At 47.7% G+C, this 15,962-nt stretch overlaps 1 protein-coding gene across 16 annotated transcripts in view; it reads right to left on the bottom strand.

The window, feature by feature from the left end:
* The window catches only part of SORBS1 (sorbin and SH3 domain containing 1), an 87,374-nt gene extending 71,687 nt beyond the window's left edge, over positions 1-15,687 (bottom strand). For 15 of the 16 annotated variants that reach the window (XM_044420197.1, XM_044420206.1, XM_044420211.1 and 12 more), the window contains exons 1-3: positions 9,162-9,249; positions 8,186-8,239; positions 498-569 (exon numbers count right to left, since the gene is read on the bottom strand). In XM_044420197.1, coding sequence (XP_044276132.1) covers positions 498-569; positions 8,186-8,239; positions 9,162-9,234 — 199 coding nt within the window. In that variant the 5' untranslated portion in view covers positions 9,235-9,249. Of the gene's footprint in view, positions 1-497; positions 570-8,185; positions 8,240-9,161; positions 9,250-15,476 lie in introns of those variants that run through there. The other variant, XM_044420201.1, reaches the window with a different exon arrangement.
* Positions 15,688-15,962: the final 275 nt, after the last annotated feature.

Here is a 15,962-nt window from a genome sequence, read left to right as displayed (position 1 = left end):
AACCAAATGTTCATATTTCTTTAAACAATCATTCCATCAACTTAATTACTTCTTTCCAACCAAGCAAGTTTTGATACAGTGTGAGCTCACAATAGACAATTGTAAAATTTCTGCTCCCCAGCTGTTGCCTTTTTCTCTACCACCTCACCAGATCCTCCCATTGCGACCACCCAGGCAGGGCTGCCAGGGGACTTCTGCAATGCCCAGCTGAAGCCGCTCCTCTTAACGGGCAGCGACTGCTATCCCTTTAGATTTATTTGGACAGTTTCTCTTCTGCAGAAGCAGGAGAATTTCTCCATTACACAGAGTTAACACCGTCCTTTTACGTTCATTTACTTACATTTGTTATTAAATTTTAGTGTAAAATTATTACTCTGTTCTTAGCTTGCATTGATTTACATATGCATGAATGCTTTGCACATTCTGTTACAAAGAAAAAGTAACAAATGTCTCACCAGGAAAGTCAAACACAACTCGCCCATCTTTACTGGACGTACCTCTCTCTTGGCCATTGGTGCTTGGTACCAGCCCGTTCACAACAGTGTTCGCAACATTAACTTCTTTATGCTCTGAAAGATACATGCATATGTAAAAAGCACCAATATTTCAAACCTTATAAAATAATATGAATGAATTAACACATACTGTAGATAAAAAATCAACTTTAGCAACTCTCTGAATCCAACGTAGTTTATATAGCAATTTTGTCTAATTCTCTTTTCCTGATTTTTTTGCTGCCAAGGGGATCAAAGCAGCTTTATGTGTTGCCTAGCTATTGGCATCACGCATGAGAAAATGAAGCATCTTTGCCAGGGCATTCCGGCATCTGTGCATTAACAGGAATCTCTCCCTTGGGTCACTAGAGGGCAGATAACTGAGTAATGAACAACGACTTCCGCTTGATGCAGACTGCAAATACGTCACCCACATTCAGAAGGTACAGAACTGCGGTTGACAGAACTAGGAGTCGCAGGCTTAATGAAAGCATCTCGCAAGGAAGACAGTCTCAGTCTGCACAGACAGTTGACTCTGCAATGTTCTGATTTCAAAAGAGGGAAACATTGAGAAAGTTCGGAGTTCTGCAGGGCCTTCCTGGAACCTCTCCAAAACAGCCAACCCCTTTCTGGTCTCTTGTCCATAGCAGAGGTGGAGTTTGAATCAGAAATGCAGCGGCTATGGGCCAGATTATGAATAAAATTCATTAATTTTATTTTAGTTTTCATTCATTTCCAAATAGTGAAAAGCTGAGAAGTCTTTGTCTGGAAGAAGAGCAGTGCATTTGAAGCACCGCAGCTGAGTGCAGTCTATACTGGCATCCCAACACTGCGTGCAAAAAGCTGCAGGGGTTGTGGAAGGAAGACCATGACATTTCTGAAAGAAATTATTCTGCACAGTTTCCAAAGCATTTACGGCACTGCTGTCAATTCCCCAAATTTCACTACAATAAAGCATTTATGTGATCATTTTACTAAAATAAACTTTTGGGGTAGGTTTGATCAACTGTCTGTCTGTTTCCTGTGCCTTCCATTTCACCACCTTCCTACGCCCCTTCCATGAGAGTGTCTTGTTAAAAGGGATGCCCAAATACCTACACGAGCAAGGTTGCTGTTGGTTCAGAAGCCATCTGTGCTTCAGTCTGTGACTGCCAAAACCCATTATCTTAGCCTTAGAATAGTTTATTGCCAAGACTTCCTGCTTAAAGTAAGATTCTTCAAACCCAGGCAGGAGAAAGAGACTAATCCTACATCATCTGCATCCATTAAGATAAAAATCCTTCTATGCATAATTACTGAGGAAGGAGTTATTTGTGTTGAGGCTGAATGAGATCATTCGCAGAAATATGGAGATGAGTAGAGGCTCGGAGGCAGCCTGGTTCTTCTCTCCAAGTTGTTTTGAAGGCGCCAGTTAAAGAGCTGACTGGCCAAGCCCTGGCCCTCACTTCTCAGCTAGTATGCAATTCCTTTATCAGTATCAGCGGCCTATCATTGATTTTGGAGTTTTGGCACTTTTGCCACCATGTGTTTCTTGCAACAGAATCAGCTAAATCAAAAGCAGCTTTAAAAAATCAATAAAAGCTGCATGCAGGTGCTTCTTAATGTTCTTAGCATGTTTCCTTAAGTAATTTAATGCCAAGCGCGGTTCAATAGCACTGGAACCACCTCTAAAGCCGGTTTGTTCTTCGTGAATAATCTGAGTCACATGCAACCAGTTTAATCATTTGCATGCGTCTTTGAGGAAACATCCAGCAAACCCACTGAAAGCGAGGGGCGAGCTTGAAGCCCCCAGAGCGCAAACATGGCCTGCTCCACAGGGGTGGTCTGCCCATGGCCATGATGCCGCCCCAAGGCGCCACAGCTTGCCCGAGGGCCTGCCGACCGCTTGCCTTCGGGTGTCATCTGACTCCCAATGGCCGGCTAAGCCACAGTGTAGCCCAGGTTCAACAGAGCGCCTGGGAGGGAATATCCGGGCGCTCCCTTGCTGGGAGCCTGCGCCTTCTCCTCCCACGGGCGCCACTGTGTCCCCCACCGGCTGGCTGCCCCAGCAGCCACGGAGCGAGAGGACTGCAGCCCGCAGACCAGGCTGGGGCGGCAGGCAGAGGGCCAATTTAACCAGGACGGGGAGACCCAACTATCTCCCCCGAGGCCTGCAACAGCCAGGATGGAGGGCAAACCGTGCCCCACGGAATCCCGTATTTCCAGAGGAGTTCCGGGAGGAACGGAAGGCATGTCCATCCACAGAGGCTGCAGCACTTTCCTTACGGGGTTCCAGCCGCCCTCCCCACTCAGGAGCTGCCTGCCCACTTCTGCTACAGCTCCTGTTTAATTTCACCCTCCACTTTTTTTGTGGGGGGGGGCGGGTGACTGGAAGACATCAGGCACTTGGCCGGGGCTTGCGTACTTCGAGTTGATAAAATTCTAGGCATTTTGCCATCGCCCTCCTTCCTTTGCTATGCTTCAACCCAACGTTTCCTCTTCTATCTCATACTCTCTCCCCCCTCCCCTTTTTATTTTTTTCTTCTCTGTTTAATTAGAAACGCTAAAGGTTAATTAATGATTTTTCTGGTGTAATAATCACTGATACAATCGATGAGGCATAGGAGCAGGGTGTGACAAGCTGCAATCTTGCCACGCTTGGAACTAGAAAGCTTATTTTTGTTGTGTTGTGTTCTGCTCATTCTGATGTTTTCCCTTTCGGGCAGGTTTCCTTTTCCCTTATAATGGTGTAAAGTTCAATGACGGTATTATGAAATACAAAGAATACATAAAGTATGCCTTGAATATTTCACAATAAAGTTAGATTTTATTTTATTTTTTGAAAAAACAAGATTTCTTTGTGAACAAGGGCGAACAATACATGCTCAATGATGCCATGTTTAAAGCAACTCCTTGCAATGTCGAACAACTACAGAATCCATTTAAACAAAAGAAAGTACTTTCTAAATTAAAGAATATGCAACTTATGTGGTTTTCTTGCAGGAAATACACCTGATGGCAGCAGATACGTACCGACTTGCAAGAGACTGGGTGGGAGAGATTTATGCAACAATCACTTTGAGGGGTAGTGATCTTAATTCAGAAACGCTTTTCCCAGTTCAGCAATCCATTATTGATGCCAATGGTTGTTTCTGATTCTGGTTGGAAAACGCAGTGAGGTGTTTAATGCATAGTCATGACTCTCCAGCCATGTTCCATGAACGTTTTGGCAGATTGTCTAACATTGAGTATGTTTATACAGTTGTGTGTGCGGGAGATTTTAACGAGATCTTAGATCTCTCCTTGGACAGGAACAGAGCAGGACTTAAGAGACAAGCAATGACTTGATTTGCTGTTCAGAATTTGGCCTGATTGGCCCACGAAGAATATTCCATCTGGCTGAGAGAGACTATACAATTATATCACCTGCCCACCTTATTTTTCTATTGGGGGGACCAGATTATTTCTTGAATTCCACATCATTGTTATGTTGAATCAGATACCATAAAATGGAAGTGTTGCTAGTAGCAAATCATTCCCCAGTCTGCTGGAATTTGGTACCCATAAGCAGCCAGAGTTCTGATCACCTTTGTCACCTTAATCTACCATGTCATTTAAAAATCAAATTCTTGCTGAATTACAAGAATATTTTTAAAATAATGAGAGTACAATCAAATCATGCTCCACTGAATGGGAGGCCAGCAAATATTTAATCCAGAATCAACTTATTGCTTATGGGTGTCCCAAAATTTAAAATTTAAAAAGGAGCGACAAACAGACCCACATGATAGGTTGAGCATCCTTATGGGTCACTTTGCTACCTCCCCAAATGAATAACTTTACGAAGAGGTGCAGCATGTTAAATACAAGCTGGATTTTTAAAAAGTGGGTATTGCATTAGCTTGCTTAAGACAGACAATATTGGTTGTCCCAGTTAATTATCAGCAAATCACCTATATTTCAAAACACTATCCAGGTGATTATAGATAACAGCGATACTCACACATCAGACATATATATATATAAATTTTATTCACTACTGTACAGTAGTGTCTGTGAAATATTAGACCATGATACTGATGGGAGTGGATCTCTTCAGCTCAATTTTTCCTGTCTAGATAGATCACAAAGACAGTTTTACATTTTTACTGGTGTGGATTGCTGAAATTCCCAAATAACAAATATGAAAACAGGAAAAGCATCTGGTCCAAATGGATTTCCAACTGAGTGTCATGAAGCATTTTCAAGTGTTCCCATTCCTAAACTTGATTGGGTATGTAGCTATAGTTTTGAATCAGTTCTGTTTCATCAGCAATCAATGATGCTTTGATTACAGTAATTTGTAAACCAGAGCTCCTACTCTATGTGCTAAATATCAATCTATTTCACTGATTAATGTTGACATTAAAAAGTAACTGCAATTTTGACTGAGAGACTAAAAGTCATTAAAATTAGACAAGGGACTGCTAGATGGTTGCTGATTTGATTGCATTAAATAAGGGTAGAACAAGCGTGGCTGGAATCCCTACCAGGCCACTCAGGTCTTCAACGGAGGCCTTCCTTCGTGACCCCCCCCCCCAAATGAGGTGAGTGGGGAACTGGAGAGGAAAATGGCCTTCTCTGGAATTCTCTTCCACGGGAGGCACGCCTGGCACCCAATCTACCTTGCTTTCAGCACCAAGTTAAGACTTTTTTTTATTTAGTATCCATTTTTAGACTGGATTTTGGGTTTGCTGATGGTTTATTGTTTCATTGTTTTATCGATTGTCTTTATTGGTTATATTGTGTTTATTTTCCTCCTGTTCCTATTTAAATGGTTGCATTTATATTGTATTTTAATTCTATCATGTTTTATGGTTTGTTTGTTGTTTATTTTTATTTGTACACACACACAGGGCTATGAGCCACCTGGAGAGCCTGTGGCTATGGGGCAGCATAGAAATGTGATAGAGAGAGAGATAATCTCTCTGGATGCAGAAAAAAATGCATATAAAATGCATTGGAAATATATCTCTGCCACACTGTGGCATTTTGGGTTGCCTCCAGAATTTCAGAAACAGGTGAAATCAGTATATGAAACCCCTGGGACCAGAGTTAGGACCAGTGAAGACTTCTCAGTATTTTTTCTTCTTGAGGGAGCTCCTAGGCAGGGGTGTCCTCTTTCCCCAGAGATGTGTGTGCAGTTAGACAACACCCTCATATCCCTGGATGTATGCAAGACGTGTTAGAATATATTCATTCATTCACTCTTATGTATCCTGGCCTTTTTTCCTTTCAAGGAACTCCAGAAAGCTTACATAGTCCTCCTCTATGCTGATGATCTTCAATTGTTTATTTTGGAACCCCAGTTATTAGCTCCAGTTGTGATGCAGAGGATTAATGATTCTGGATACTTTTCCCGTTAACTTGGAACTCACAGTTAACACACCCTTTACTGTGTAATCTAATGAGCAATTTAGACTCTGTAGTGAAGTTATTACTTATCTGGGAGTACTTGTCTCAGGAGACATATCACAAATGATTAAATTAAATTTAAGTTGATTAATGGGCTCTCAAGGCATATTAATAGGCAGGCACTATAAAGCTAAGTTTATATAAATACAGTTAATTAATGTAATGCCTCAGAAGTTTATGTGTTACGGTCTTCCTTTATGTAAACCTAGCAAGTGTTTTCAGAATTGCAATGTTTTATTTCAGAAATTTTTGGGCTCCACTCCACCACAAATATTCAAAAGGATGCAACTTTTGATAGAGGAGGGTAAACTTATACCATCGGGCTTATGTGCTGACTTGTACTAGGTGCTGGTCTTTTCCACTTAAATGAAATCACCTCCACCCAAGTCTGCTTGAAATCTTCACATTTGCATCTGCTTCCCACCTGGACCACACTGGGCTCTTCTTGTCTCAAAGCAGATAATGTGTCCCCTCCAGCTGGGAAAGCCAGTGACTTTCACGTCACTTGCAGATTAATATATTTTCACAGGCAAAATTAATATTTTGGGGAAATCCAGATTTTTAAAACTGTCAAGGAAATGTTTGTTTGAGGCTGATCCTTGCTTTGAACCAGCTTGTTTCTCCTGATGATATTTTTTACTATTCCCTGCTTTACAGACTAAGTATGATTTGTCAGGTATGGGGGCTTAGCAATACAAGCAGCCACAACATTTGTTAGAATCTGGAATTGGTCCTGCTGTTTTTCCAGCTTCCAAGCTACCTGTATTGTTGGAAGCATCGACAGAGACCAAAAAACTGCATGGGTCCACAACTTCTATTTACAAATATTGAATATTATTGAATAAATTTGAGACACAAGGTTTCAAGCAAGACTCAAACAATGAACTGGATAGAGCACCCAAACAATGGAGTGCTTCAAAATTATCCATTTCATAAGACTGATGTTTCCAGTACACCAGACACCACAGTGTCTCTTTAATACAGATTTAATTAAATCAGCCAATTTTTGCAGGCATTCTGCTGCTACTGCTTCTCTTCTCCATATGTTTTGGCAATGCACAATGGCAGCTTCCTTTTAGAAGGAAGGAACCATTTGGAAACCTCTTGCGATGGAAAGTTCTTTATCATGTAAGGATACGCATGTTCTTTTGCATTACTGACCCATCTTGAAATTGAATGCAAGGTCCATGTAAATGGAATTTCTGCACCCTTTTGACAGCTGAAAGGCTTACATTACCACACCGGAAGGAGAAACAGGGCCTGTGATGACACAATGGCTGGAGGACGTGATCGCATGTTTGAATGGGCAGTCTTTAAGCATAATCTACAAATTGATAGATATATGGATATTGCGGGGAGAGCTTTGTCAAAGGATATGTGTAATTCTTTTAATGGCAATAGTAGGTTCTCTAATATACAGGGATATATAATATATATGTGTGTGACCAAAGCGACGGTCCTTTTCCCTTCCAATGCACAGATATTGCACTTTCCTTCTTTCTTCGCTTTGCTTCTTTTCTTACGGTGCGGTTTGGTTGTTTCAGTACTGCACAATAAAACACACACCGACACACGCACAAGTGTTCGGCTGGGTCTCCAAAGAGCATGCAGTGAAAACCTGGAGGACGGGGGGCTTCCTACACAGGGCAGGCAGAGTACAGAGGTGACTTTTGCTTCCCACCCGTTCACTCAGCAAATCCTCCCCTTTTGGCCATCCAGCTGAATTAAGCGTCTTTCTTGAGCTATGAATATTTCTCTGCTGTAAATAATTCTCTGAATCAGTTGAATGAGGTATGCCCAGCTTCATAATTCATTTTCAGTTCACCTTTCAAAGTTTTCCTCTTCCTTTTCAATTTCAGGGCAATAGATTAATTCACCCCCCCCCCCAAAAAAAAATATCACCCCACAAGCTACACTGTACCTCAAGAAAGCATTTTCCAGAGACACAGGGATCACTTGAGGTCCTGGATCTGGAACACGCATCCAGTCTAGATTACAGCCCTCTCCAGCGTTCTGAAAAAATTAGTCCCTTCCCACCTGCCGTTTGCCTGCATTAAATCTCATCTTCAGCAGCAAGTAGTGAGCCAGAAAGGATTGTGCTGCCAGTTAAAGCCGGCTTCTTAAATAGTGTGGCTGAAGGAATTTTGTGGTTTGACCCTAAAAGAGCAAATATGTAAGACCTCCCACTAGTTTTTCTCATTGGAACCCAGCTCACCTGCGATTTCAGAAAAGAGGAACCAACAAAAAGTCACACTTACCAGATGTCATTGCATCGGAGAGACTGATTTTGCACGTGTGAATTATGATCCTGTCTGTGAAATAAAGAGGGGAAATGTCACAAAATCATATTTTTATAAGAATAAAAAAAGAATTGACGTAAGCAGTTCACCCAGGCCGCTGATCTACCCGAAGGTAAAGAAACAACGCAAGTTTCACACGAGTGGATGCAAGTGCTGACCGCATTCACGGAGGGGCGGGCAACCCTGCCCAGCCGTGCATGCCGTCCTGCCGCTCCGGCTGCCCTTCACCACTGACTCTGCTGCAGGAAGCAGTGGAAGCTGCAAGGAACGCTTCCTCGGGGCCACATGCTGCCCAGGCCTGGCGCATGGACTATGTGGTCGGCGAGCCTGGAGGGAACCTCATGCCATGCCCCCCAGAAAACGGACGGAACTTCCTCTCAGGACTGTGGGCCTCGATCCGGGCACAGAGCAGTGGCTGAGCACTGTCATTGCAGAAGCGGGCAACTCCGTTGCTTCCACAGGGTCACAGTGGGTAGCACTGGGAGTGGTGGAGATAAGCAAGACTCCGCAAAAGTCTATGGCCATTCGGATCTTAGCCATGCCTTCAGCAATGGGACAAACACTCCCAATTAAAAAATCAATGTGATTCCACACACACACACACACAGAGCCTCCCACTCTATCTCAACAGCCACGAGGGGACCGAGCATTCAAACAATGCCAAAGCCAATTCACAAGCGCCGGCGGTGGCAGCCTGCAATTCCTAGCAAGGAGACAGAACCAGAAGCGGCGCGCCTGTTGCGGGGACTCGTTGCGGTGAATGCACCGGCTTCTTGCGTGAGAAGGTACACCGTGCACACAGAATGCATAGATAGCGATACGCTGTCAATGCATCTCCTCGGAAAACTTGGGGGATGCTCTGTCTCAGGCAATGGACCAGGTCTCCGCAAGGGCTGTCCTCTGCTCCCCACCGAAAGACAAAGGCAAGCAGGACCTGATATTCGCTGCTGAGAATGCGTGGGACGACTCCCATGGCTGGAGCAGGGCACCTGAAGGGAATCTCTCATTCCAGAAGAGCGGAGGAAATGGGAAAGGCGGCAGGGTTGCAGTGCGTCTCAGACACACTCATCCGTGCCCAGAAATAGAAGAAGATGAGCCTGGTACTCCAGTCCAGGTCAAAATGAGTGTATCAAGGAATAGGAGTCTCTCATCAGTGGTCTACCCAGTCAAAGAGAAGATGAGGGTATCACTGTTGTCCAGAAAATTGGCAGCATTTCAAGGAAATGTCATGTGGCAGTAATGGGGGACTTCAATACCCAGATATCCGCTGGGAGACACGTTCTGCCAAGGGCGCTAAATTCTTGCCATGCGTGGCAGATAACTTTCTTCGACAGAAAGTGAAGGAAGGAATGCGAGGATCGGCTGACCTTGACTTAACCGACTAGTAGGGGTGACTTAGTGGCTAAAGGAGGCGTTGCAGGGACTCTGGGGGAAAGTGACCGTGACGTGCTGTTCCTGACCTTGCAAGAAGCAAAAATGCAGCAGGCCACGCTGCTCTGAATTTCGAGAAAGCGGCTTGAATGAACTCAGGACTATGGTAAGTCAGGGCCGGTGGCAAGTGGGCCTAAGGCAGAAGGGAGTCCAAGGTGGGTGGGAATTGATAAAAAGGGGCATTTAAAAACACAATTACAAACAATTCAAGCAAGAATAAAATATAGCAGGTGACAGAAGAAACCACAAAAGCTTTGAACTGAGCTAAAAACAAAAAAGGGTGTGTATAGTTGCGGGGAAAAGTAGTAGCGAGGGGTGGGGTGTTCAGGAGTCGTTCCAGGAGCTGTTCAACCCTTGCTGACTTTTGTTTTTCCCCAGTCATTATTCCCCTCTTTCACTATTTGACTTGTTCAACATCAGGGTTTGGCAGGGATGGCAGGATCTGACCCTTCCTTTCCCCACCTTTGCCTTGGCCGCCGGCCCCGCTGCACCCTGCCAAGGCCTTCGTCACGCCGGTGCAGCCCACCCCCCTGCACAGGCACCGGCCGACCGTGTCCTCGAACGGCCACCTGGCCTGTGCCCGAGCCCCACGGGGACGCCGTCCTACAGACCTGGCCGGGGCGCTGCGTTCTCTCTTCCACCCACGCCCCCAGTCGCAAAAGCCCTAGTGGAGACCCACCGGGACCACCCCGACTGCATCCTCACCACCCTGCACTGGCCCAGGCAGCCCTGGCTCCCCTGCGGCTGTCCAGACACCCCCCTCCAGCTCCCCCTCAGGCCTGGCATCATCTCCCGGGATCGAGGGACTGTTGGCGGCGATGCCGAGGAAGGGGGCACAAAGGCCTTCAGGTGCCACCAGTCTGGAACGGCAGGTGGGATCGTGGCTACCTGTTCCTGGCAAAGAACAGAAAGTTGCCGACTCGGGTTGCCAAGCTGGACACTAAAGCATCCAGAAGGCACCCGACTGGGGAGGGCTGCCCTACGGTGCCCCATGTGTCTATAAATTGGTTGGATAGTTAAAAAGCACAGAAGGGGTGCTTTTTAAATCTGGAGCTAACAGGAAGGCAGGAAAAGTAGCTCACGCACCACTGCGGAGAGAGTCAGGATGTGAAGCCATCTTCATGGGTGGGAACCTGGGGGAAAGACTGTCTTGGCCAACCGCAAGGAGCACGTGAGGCAGCAGCGGGGTGCCAGTTCTGCAAAAGCTAATGAGATCCTGGGCTGCCGAACGAGAGCCTGGTGTCAGGATTAGACGCAACCGTTCCACCGTGTTCTCACGAATGACCATGCAACTGGAAAAGCGTTTCTTGTTCTGGTACCACATTTTAAGGAGACTACTAAAAAAGGGCCAGAGGAGGGCAACCAGAAAGGAGAAGGGTTGGCAAACCAAATTTCATAAGGGCTGGGAGAGCTGGAGATCGCTGGTCTAGAGGAGGGGAAGTTGGCGGAAGATGAGATACCACTCTCTCAAACCAGACACGGTTCCTCTGTTGCTCCCTAGAACGGGAAGCCAATTCCAACTAAACATGGGGACCATCTGGTTGAATTGCGTACTGAAGCTTCTGCACTGAGCAGCAAAATGGGCGAGGAAGCCTTTAAGGTGGCCACTAACACCAATTCACTGAATGGGAGAAAGAGACTTTTTGACAGGCTGGGAAAAGGGGGAACTGGGACAGGCAACCAAGCCGGGATGTGGAATGCCAGCGAGCCCATAGGAATGCTGCATGGGCAGTACGTGCGCCTGCCTGCCTGCCCGCCACACCGTCCGGGCTTCTGGCCGCATTTGTCATCTCCTCTTCTGCCTGCACCTGCCATCTCAGTAAGAAGCAGCTGGAGGTGGGTGCCGTTCGGACCATGGCCACAGCACCCTGACACTGGAAGTCTGACCCTGCCCTATCATGCCCTTTTGCAAACTTTATTTATTTCCCTGCAGTAAGGAAAATATCCCATCAACCTGTCCCAAGTGAGTGTCTCCAGATGATCTTAGCATCATGAGGAAAATGGGTTTCTCCAGCTAACGTTTGCCATATATCTCCAAGGATAATGTTGATGCCACGCCCAGCGTTCAATGGCTGTGAAAGAGACAAATTTCTCATGTCAGAAATAAATCTCCCCACAGTGGCTGTGACCCCAAGAAAGAAAATGTTTCCTAGTATGGTAAATACATTGAACATTCCCGACCCAACAGACTTCTAATGAATCACCGGACGATCCTTGCCGGGCCTTCTGCAGTGAGAAATCCTACATTCAGAACCTGAACTAAAAACCAGGACGGGGAGCACTGCTGGTCTCGGGGGAGCAGCCAGTGGTGCCCGAGGAACATGCGAGCCGCTGTCAGGAAGACCAGTGCTGCTGCCGCCCCTTCCTGCCCACAGTGCTGAGGAGCAGGGCGGCTGCGGCTCGGCACCCAAGGGGCACTGCTTGCGGATAATCAAGCACGCGCCCACAGCAAGCACGTGAGTCCCGGGAAACCCTGCAGCCTCCTCGTGTGTGCGGAGGGGGTGATGCTGGGGCAGCTGCAAGCCTGTCCCCACAGCTGAGTCCAGCAAAGGCGGAGCACTGGGGCCCATTCCTGCACCGCAGCAACGTCTACCGTTCGCAGCCAGACTCGGGCAGGAAGTGGCCCTGAAAGGTTCGGGCCCCTTCTGGCTGTGGGGTGAGCTGAACGCTGCCAGCTTGCTCGGGGGAAGTCATGCCATAGGCCAATCCCAGGCTGGGCAAGGTTGGAAGCAAGTGCTCCGCTGTGATGGCGGAACCCAAGGTGAGGCGGCTTTCAGAGCAGTCCACCTGGTTAACGTGTGTACCTGAAGGGCAGAAAGGAGGCGGCCTGTTTCTCTGATGAAGGGCCACATTCCCTTCTCGGTTAGTGGTTTAGAAGGAAGCTTTCACACCCATGCCTTCTCTTGTAAGCCCAGGGCCAGCCCGGGAGCCTTGGCTGGGAACATTCCCCTCCTGGCCTCCTGAACTCCTCTCCTCCGGGCCTCTTCACAGTGGGAGCTCCATCCCAAGAACAACTGGCCATTCTTTGTTGTTATGGCCTTTGGGTGGGTAACAGCTGGCAGGCGAGCTGGAGCCTACGTTGGAGGTTTCCAAGAGACGGCCGGCAGCCCCAGGACTGGCCGTTGGCTCCCACCCTATTGCTAAGGCAAGGGGCTCCCTCTGGACTAGTGCGAGCCCTATCAGACTTCGAAATCACAGTGGCACATGCATCACTGGGTGCTGATGAAAGCAAACCCTGCAATCAGGAAAGCTTTGAAACTCAAAAGTTGGAAAATGCTTTGTACCGTTCAATAGGAATCCATCCAGCCCAGACGGTTTCCTGGTTTTCATACTAGCTGTTGCCTTTGTGATTTCCTCAGTATTCAGACTTGGCAAAAGAGGCTGCCTCAGCCAGAATCTCTGACTGAGGGAAAACATGTGTTGATGTCCTGCCCCGTTAGCAAAATTGTGGACCATTGCCCAAGTCACGGAACAATGGGAATCCCCTGGGATTCATCTTGGAGCTGGGGATGAGCCGTTGTCAAGCAGGCAACAGATAAAAATCAAGTGCTCCTTCTGAACCTCCGCACTGGCGAGGGCAGCAGAGGCCAAAGGAGATATTTTCCAATGGAAAGGGAGGTTGGGAGTCCCTCTCTTCCGGCATCGAAAGAGATCACCCCCTTGCTTTCCCAGTACCGGCTCTCAGGACTTGAGCTGAATAGTAGGAAACCAAAATCCTGTCTACGGAAGATCGCACAAAGTTACTATTAACGATGAAGAAACTGAAATTGTGAAAAGTTTTGTAAACTTTGGCTCTATCACCCATTCAAAGAGAGGCTGCAGCCAAGAAGATGGAGACTTGGAAGGGCAGCAAGAAGGGACTGGGAAAGTTCCCTCAAGTGTGAGGCTGTTTCCCTGAAGACGGGGGGGGGGGGGGGGGGGCGAGGTCTTCGTGCAATGATGTTTCCAATCATGGTCCATGTGTGTGAAAGCTGGACAGGGAGACATGGATGCACTCGACACAGCGTGTGGAGGAGAGTTTGGTGAACCCCCTGGACAAACAAGTCAGCCCGAGATCAAATCTAGCTGAACTTTCCCTGGAAGCAAAACTGACACAAGAGAGGCTCTCATATTTTGGACACATCATGGGAAGGCAAGACTCCCTGGAGAAGACAATCCTGCTGGAAAAGCTGACGGCGGGAGGAAACAAAGAAGACTGAATATGAGATGGATGGACTCCATCAAGGAAGCCACAGCCTTGCATTTAAAACAGCTGAAAAAGAAAACCAAAGGCACTGATACGAGATGGGGAATACATGACTCTTTGAGTCCTGATGGTACATGGCAACACCTTTTTCCTAAACCCTTAATGACCCCTTTGCCCTGTTTGCACCAAACCCCTTTCACCCTGCCGGCACCCCTCCCAAGGGGCACCCGCAGCTAATGCTGTGACAGCGCCCAAAGTACTCGTGACCCGGCTGCGCTTCCCCAAGGGACAGAAGGGCCGAGAGGCAGCCCAGCGTGAGGGGGTCCCGGCCAGTCATTCCAAGGGACAGGCCAAGAGTTCGTTCTGCCCTCAGGGCCATTTGGCACTGCTGCACCAGCCTTGAACATTCAGACAGGGCGCCCTCATCACCCGCGTTTCTGATAGCCGGGCAAACAGTATCAGCTTCCTGTCAAGGATCCTGATAAGCTTACGGGGAACTGGGAGGTTAAGGAATGGATGTCTTGAGATGGTCCAGATGTTCAGACAAAGGTGTAATAGGGTGTGGTTAAAGGATTATTTCAATATGATGGTTTTCAAACTGTGCTCAGAGGAACTCTACCATTCTCCTGCCTAATGGGGCAGGAAATAAATAAATCACTGTGCAGTCCCACTGATAAAGAGGACATAACTTGCCATGTTAGCACATGGCTTTAAGCACATCCCCCTATCACGGTCCAAGCCTGCTTCCTCTCTGCTTTTGCTTTGCTGTTGCAAAAACGTCAGATGCCCGCTCCATGACCACGCGAAAGAGCATATGATGACACAAAGAACGGTTCTGCAAATTCAACCCTGCCTTGGAACAAAGAAAGAGTGTCCCCCACACGGAGAGAATGTTCTGCAACACAAGCAGCCTCCCTCCCTGCCTGACTCAGCGAGATTAGCAGGATGCGTCCCAGGTGTTAAAGCCCCGGGACAGAGGCGCATGTTCCGTGAGACACGCCGATGAGCCGAAGTGTTCGAAGCATGAGATGCAGAACCCTGCTTCAGAAAGGGGGGCTTCAGTGCACCCCTAAAGAGACCGTAGTCAACCTAGTTCAGGGGCAGAGGCGCGACAGGACGAGGACGGTTCATCTGGTTTGCAGGCCTTCCAAAGACCAGACGTCAACAGAGTTTTAATTGCTTGTTTGTAACCATAAAGGAAGGGGGAAGGGGGAAGGGGAGGGACCCATTCCAGGGGCAGAGAAAATTCTGTGAGGACAGACCACCCCATCAGACTTCCAAAATAAGCTACAGGCAAAATCCTCACTAGTTAAGGGACATCCAAGCTATCCAGCATGGTGAAATTTGATGTCAAATAGCACTAATCATTCTAACGACTGAAGGAATCTGGCAAGGAAGCATCTGCAACTTTCTCCCCAATACAGAGGAGCAAGAATTGCACTATTCCTACGCCCCCCCTCGCTGCTTCGTTACAATTTGTAGCGACAGATTTGAGTTCCTAGCCAGCCTGCACTTGCCTCCATGAGCCTGGCATGAACCGTGCACCGTTTACAACTCACAGCCTGCGTCCACGCACGGATGAGTGTGTGCACACAGATGACAGACATCCCAGCTCTCCCGGCAGCCACTTACACATGCGTCAGCGTCGGCATGCCAGCAACATACTGCTGAAGGTGTCAGCGTCACGGCCACGCAACCCTGCAGACCTCGCCACGCTGCCCTTTGCGCACCAAAGTCGGCGGAGTCCTGCTGGGACCAGGCTGGTCACATCTCTGCTCACACGGCCTCCTCCCAGCATTCGGTTTCCTGTGCGCAATCTGTTACAGCCATTCGGCAGCAAAAGAGCCCTCCCATCGCCACCGGCTCATGCTCAGTAAAGCTGACTTGGAAAGGGCCCGGACACAGGGACGTCTCCCGAGCCAGAGCACCAAGGCTGCGCTCAGGGGCACCAGCCTCCTCCCCACTTCCTCGCTGAGCCTGTTTCTGCATCCCGGCATGGGGACCACGCTCCAGTTCACTGCATCTTACTAGTGCTGTGGGTTTTCTGGAACAGTTTAAATGGGAAAAGTTTCCAGAAGAGTTAGAGTAATCTGCATGGCAAAAGTTTCAGGATGCATG

The sequence above is a fragment of the Varanus komodoensis genome, unplaced genomic scaffold, assembly GCF_004798865.1.
Source record: "Varanus komodoensis strain SLA01 unplaced genomic scaffold, ASM479886v1 scaffold11, whole genome shotgun sequence".
Lineage (NCBI taxonomy): Eukaryota > Metazoa > Chordata > Lepidosauria > Squamata > Varanidae > Varanus > Varanus komodoensis.
Note: the sequence above shows the minus strand (reverse complement) of the source record. Positions and strands in the feature narration are given on the sequence as shown.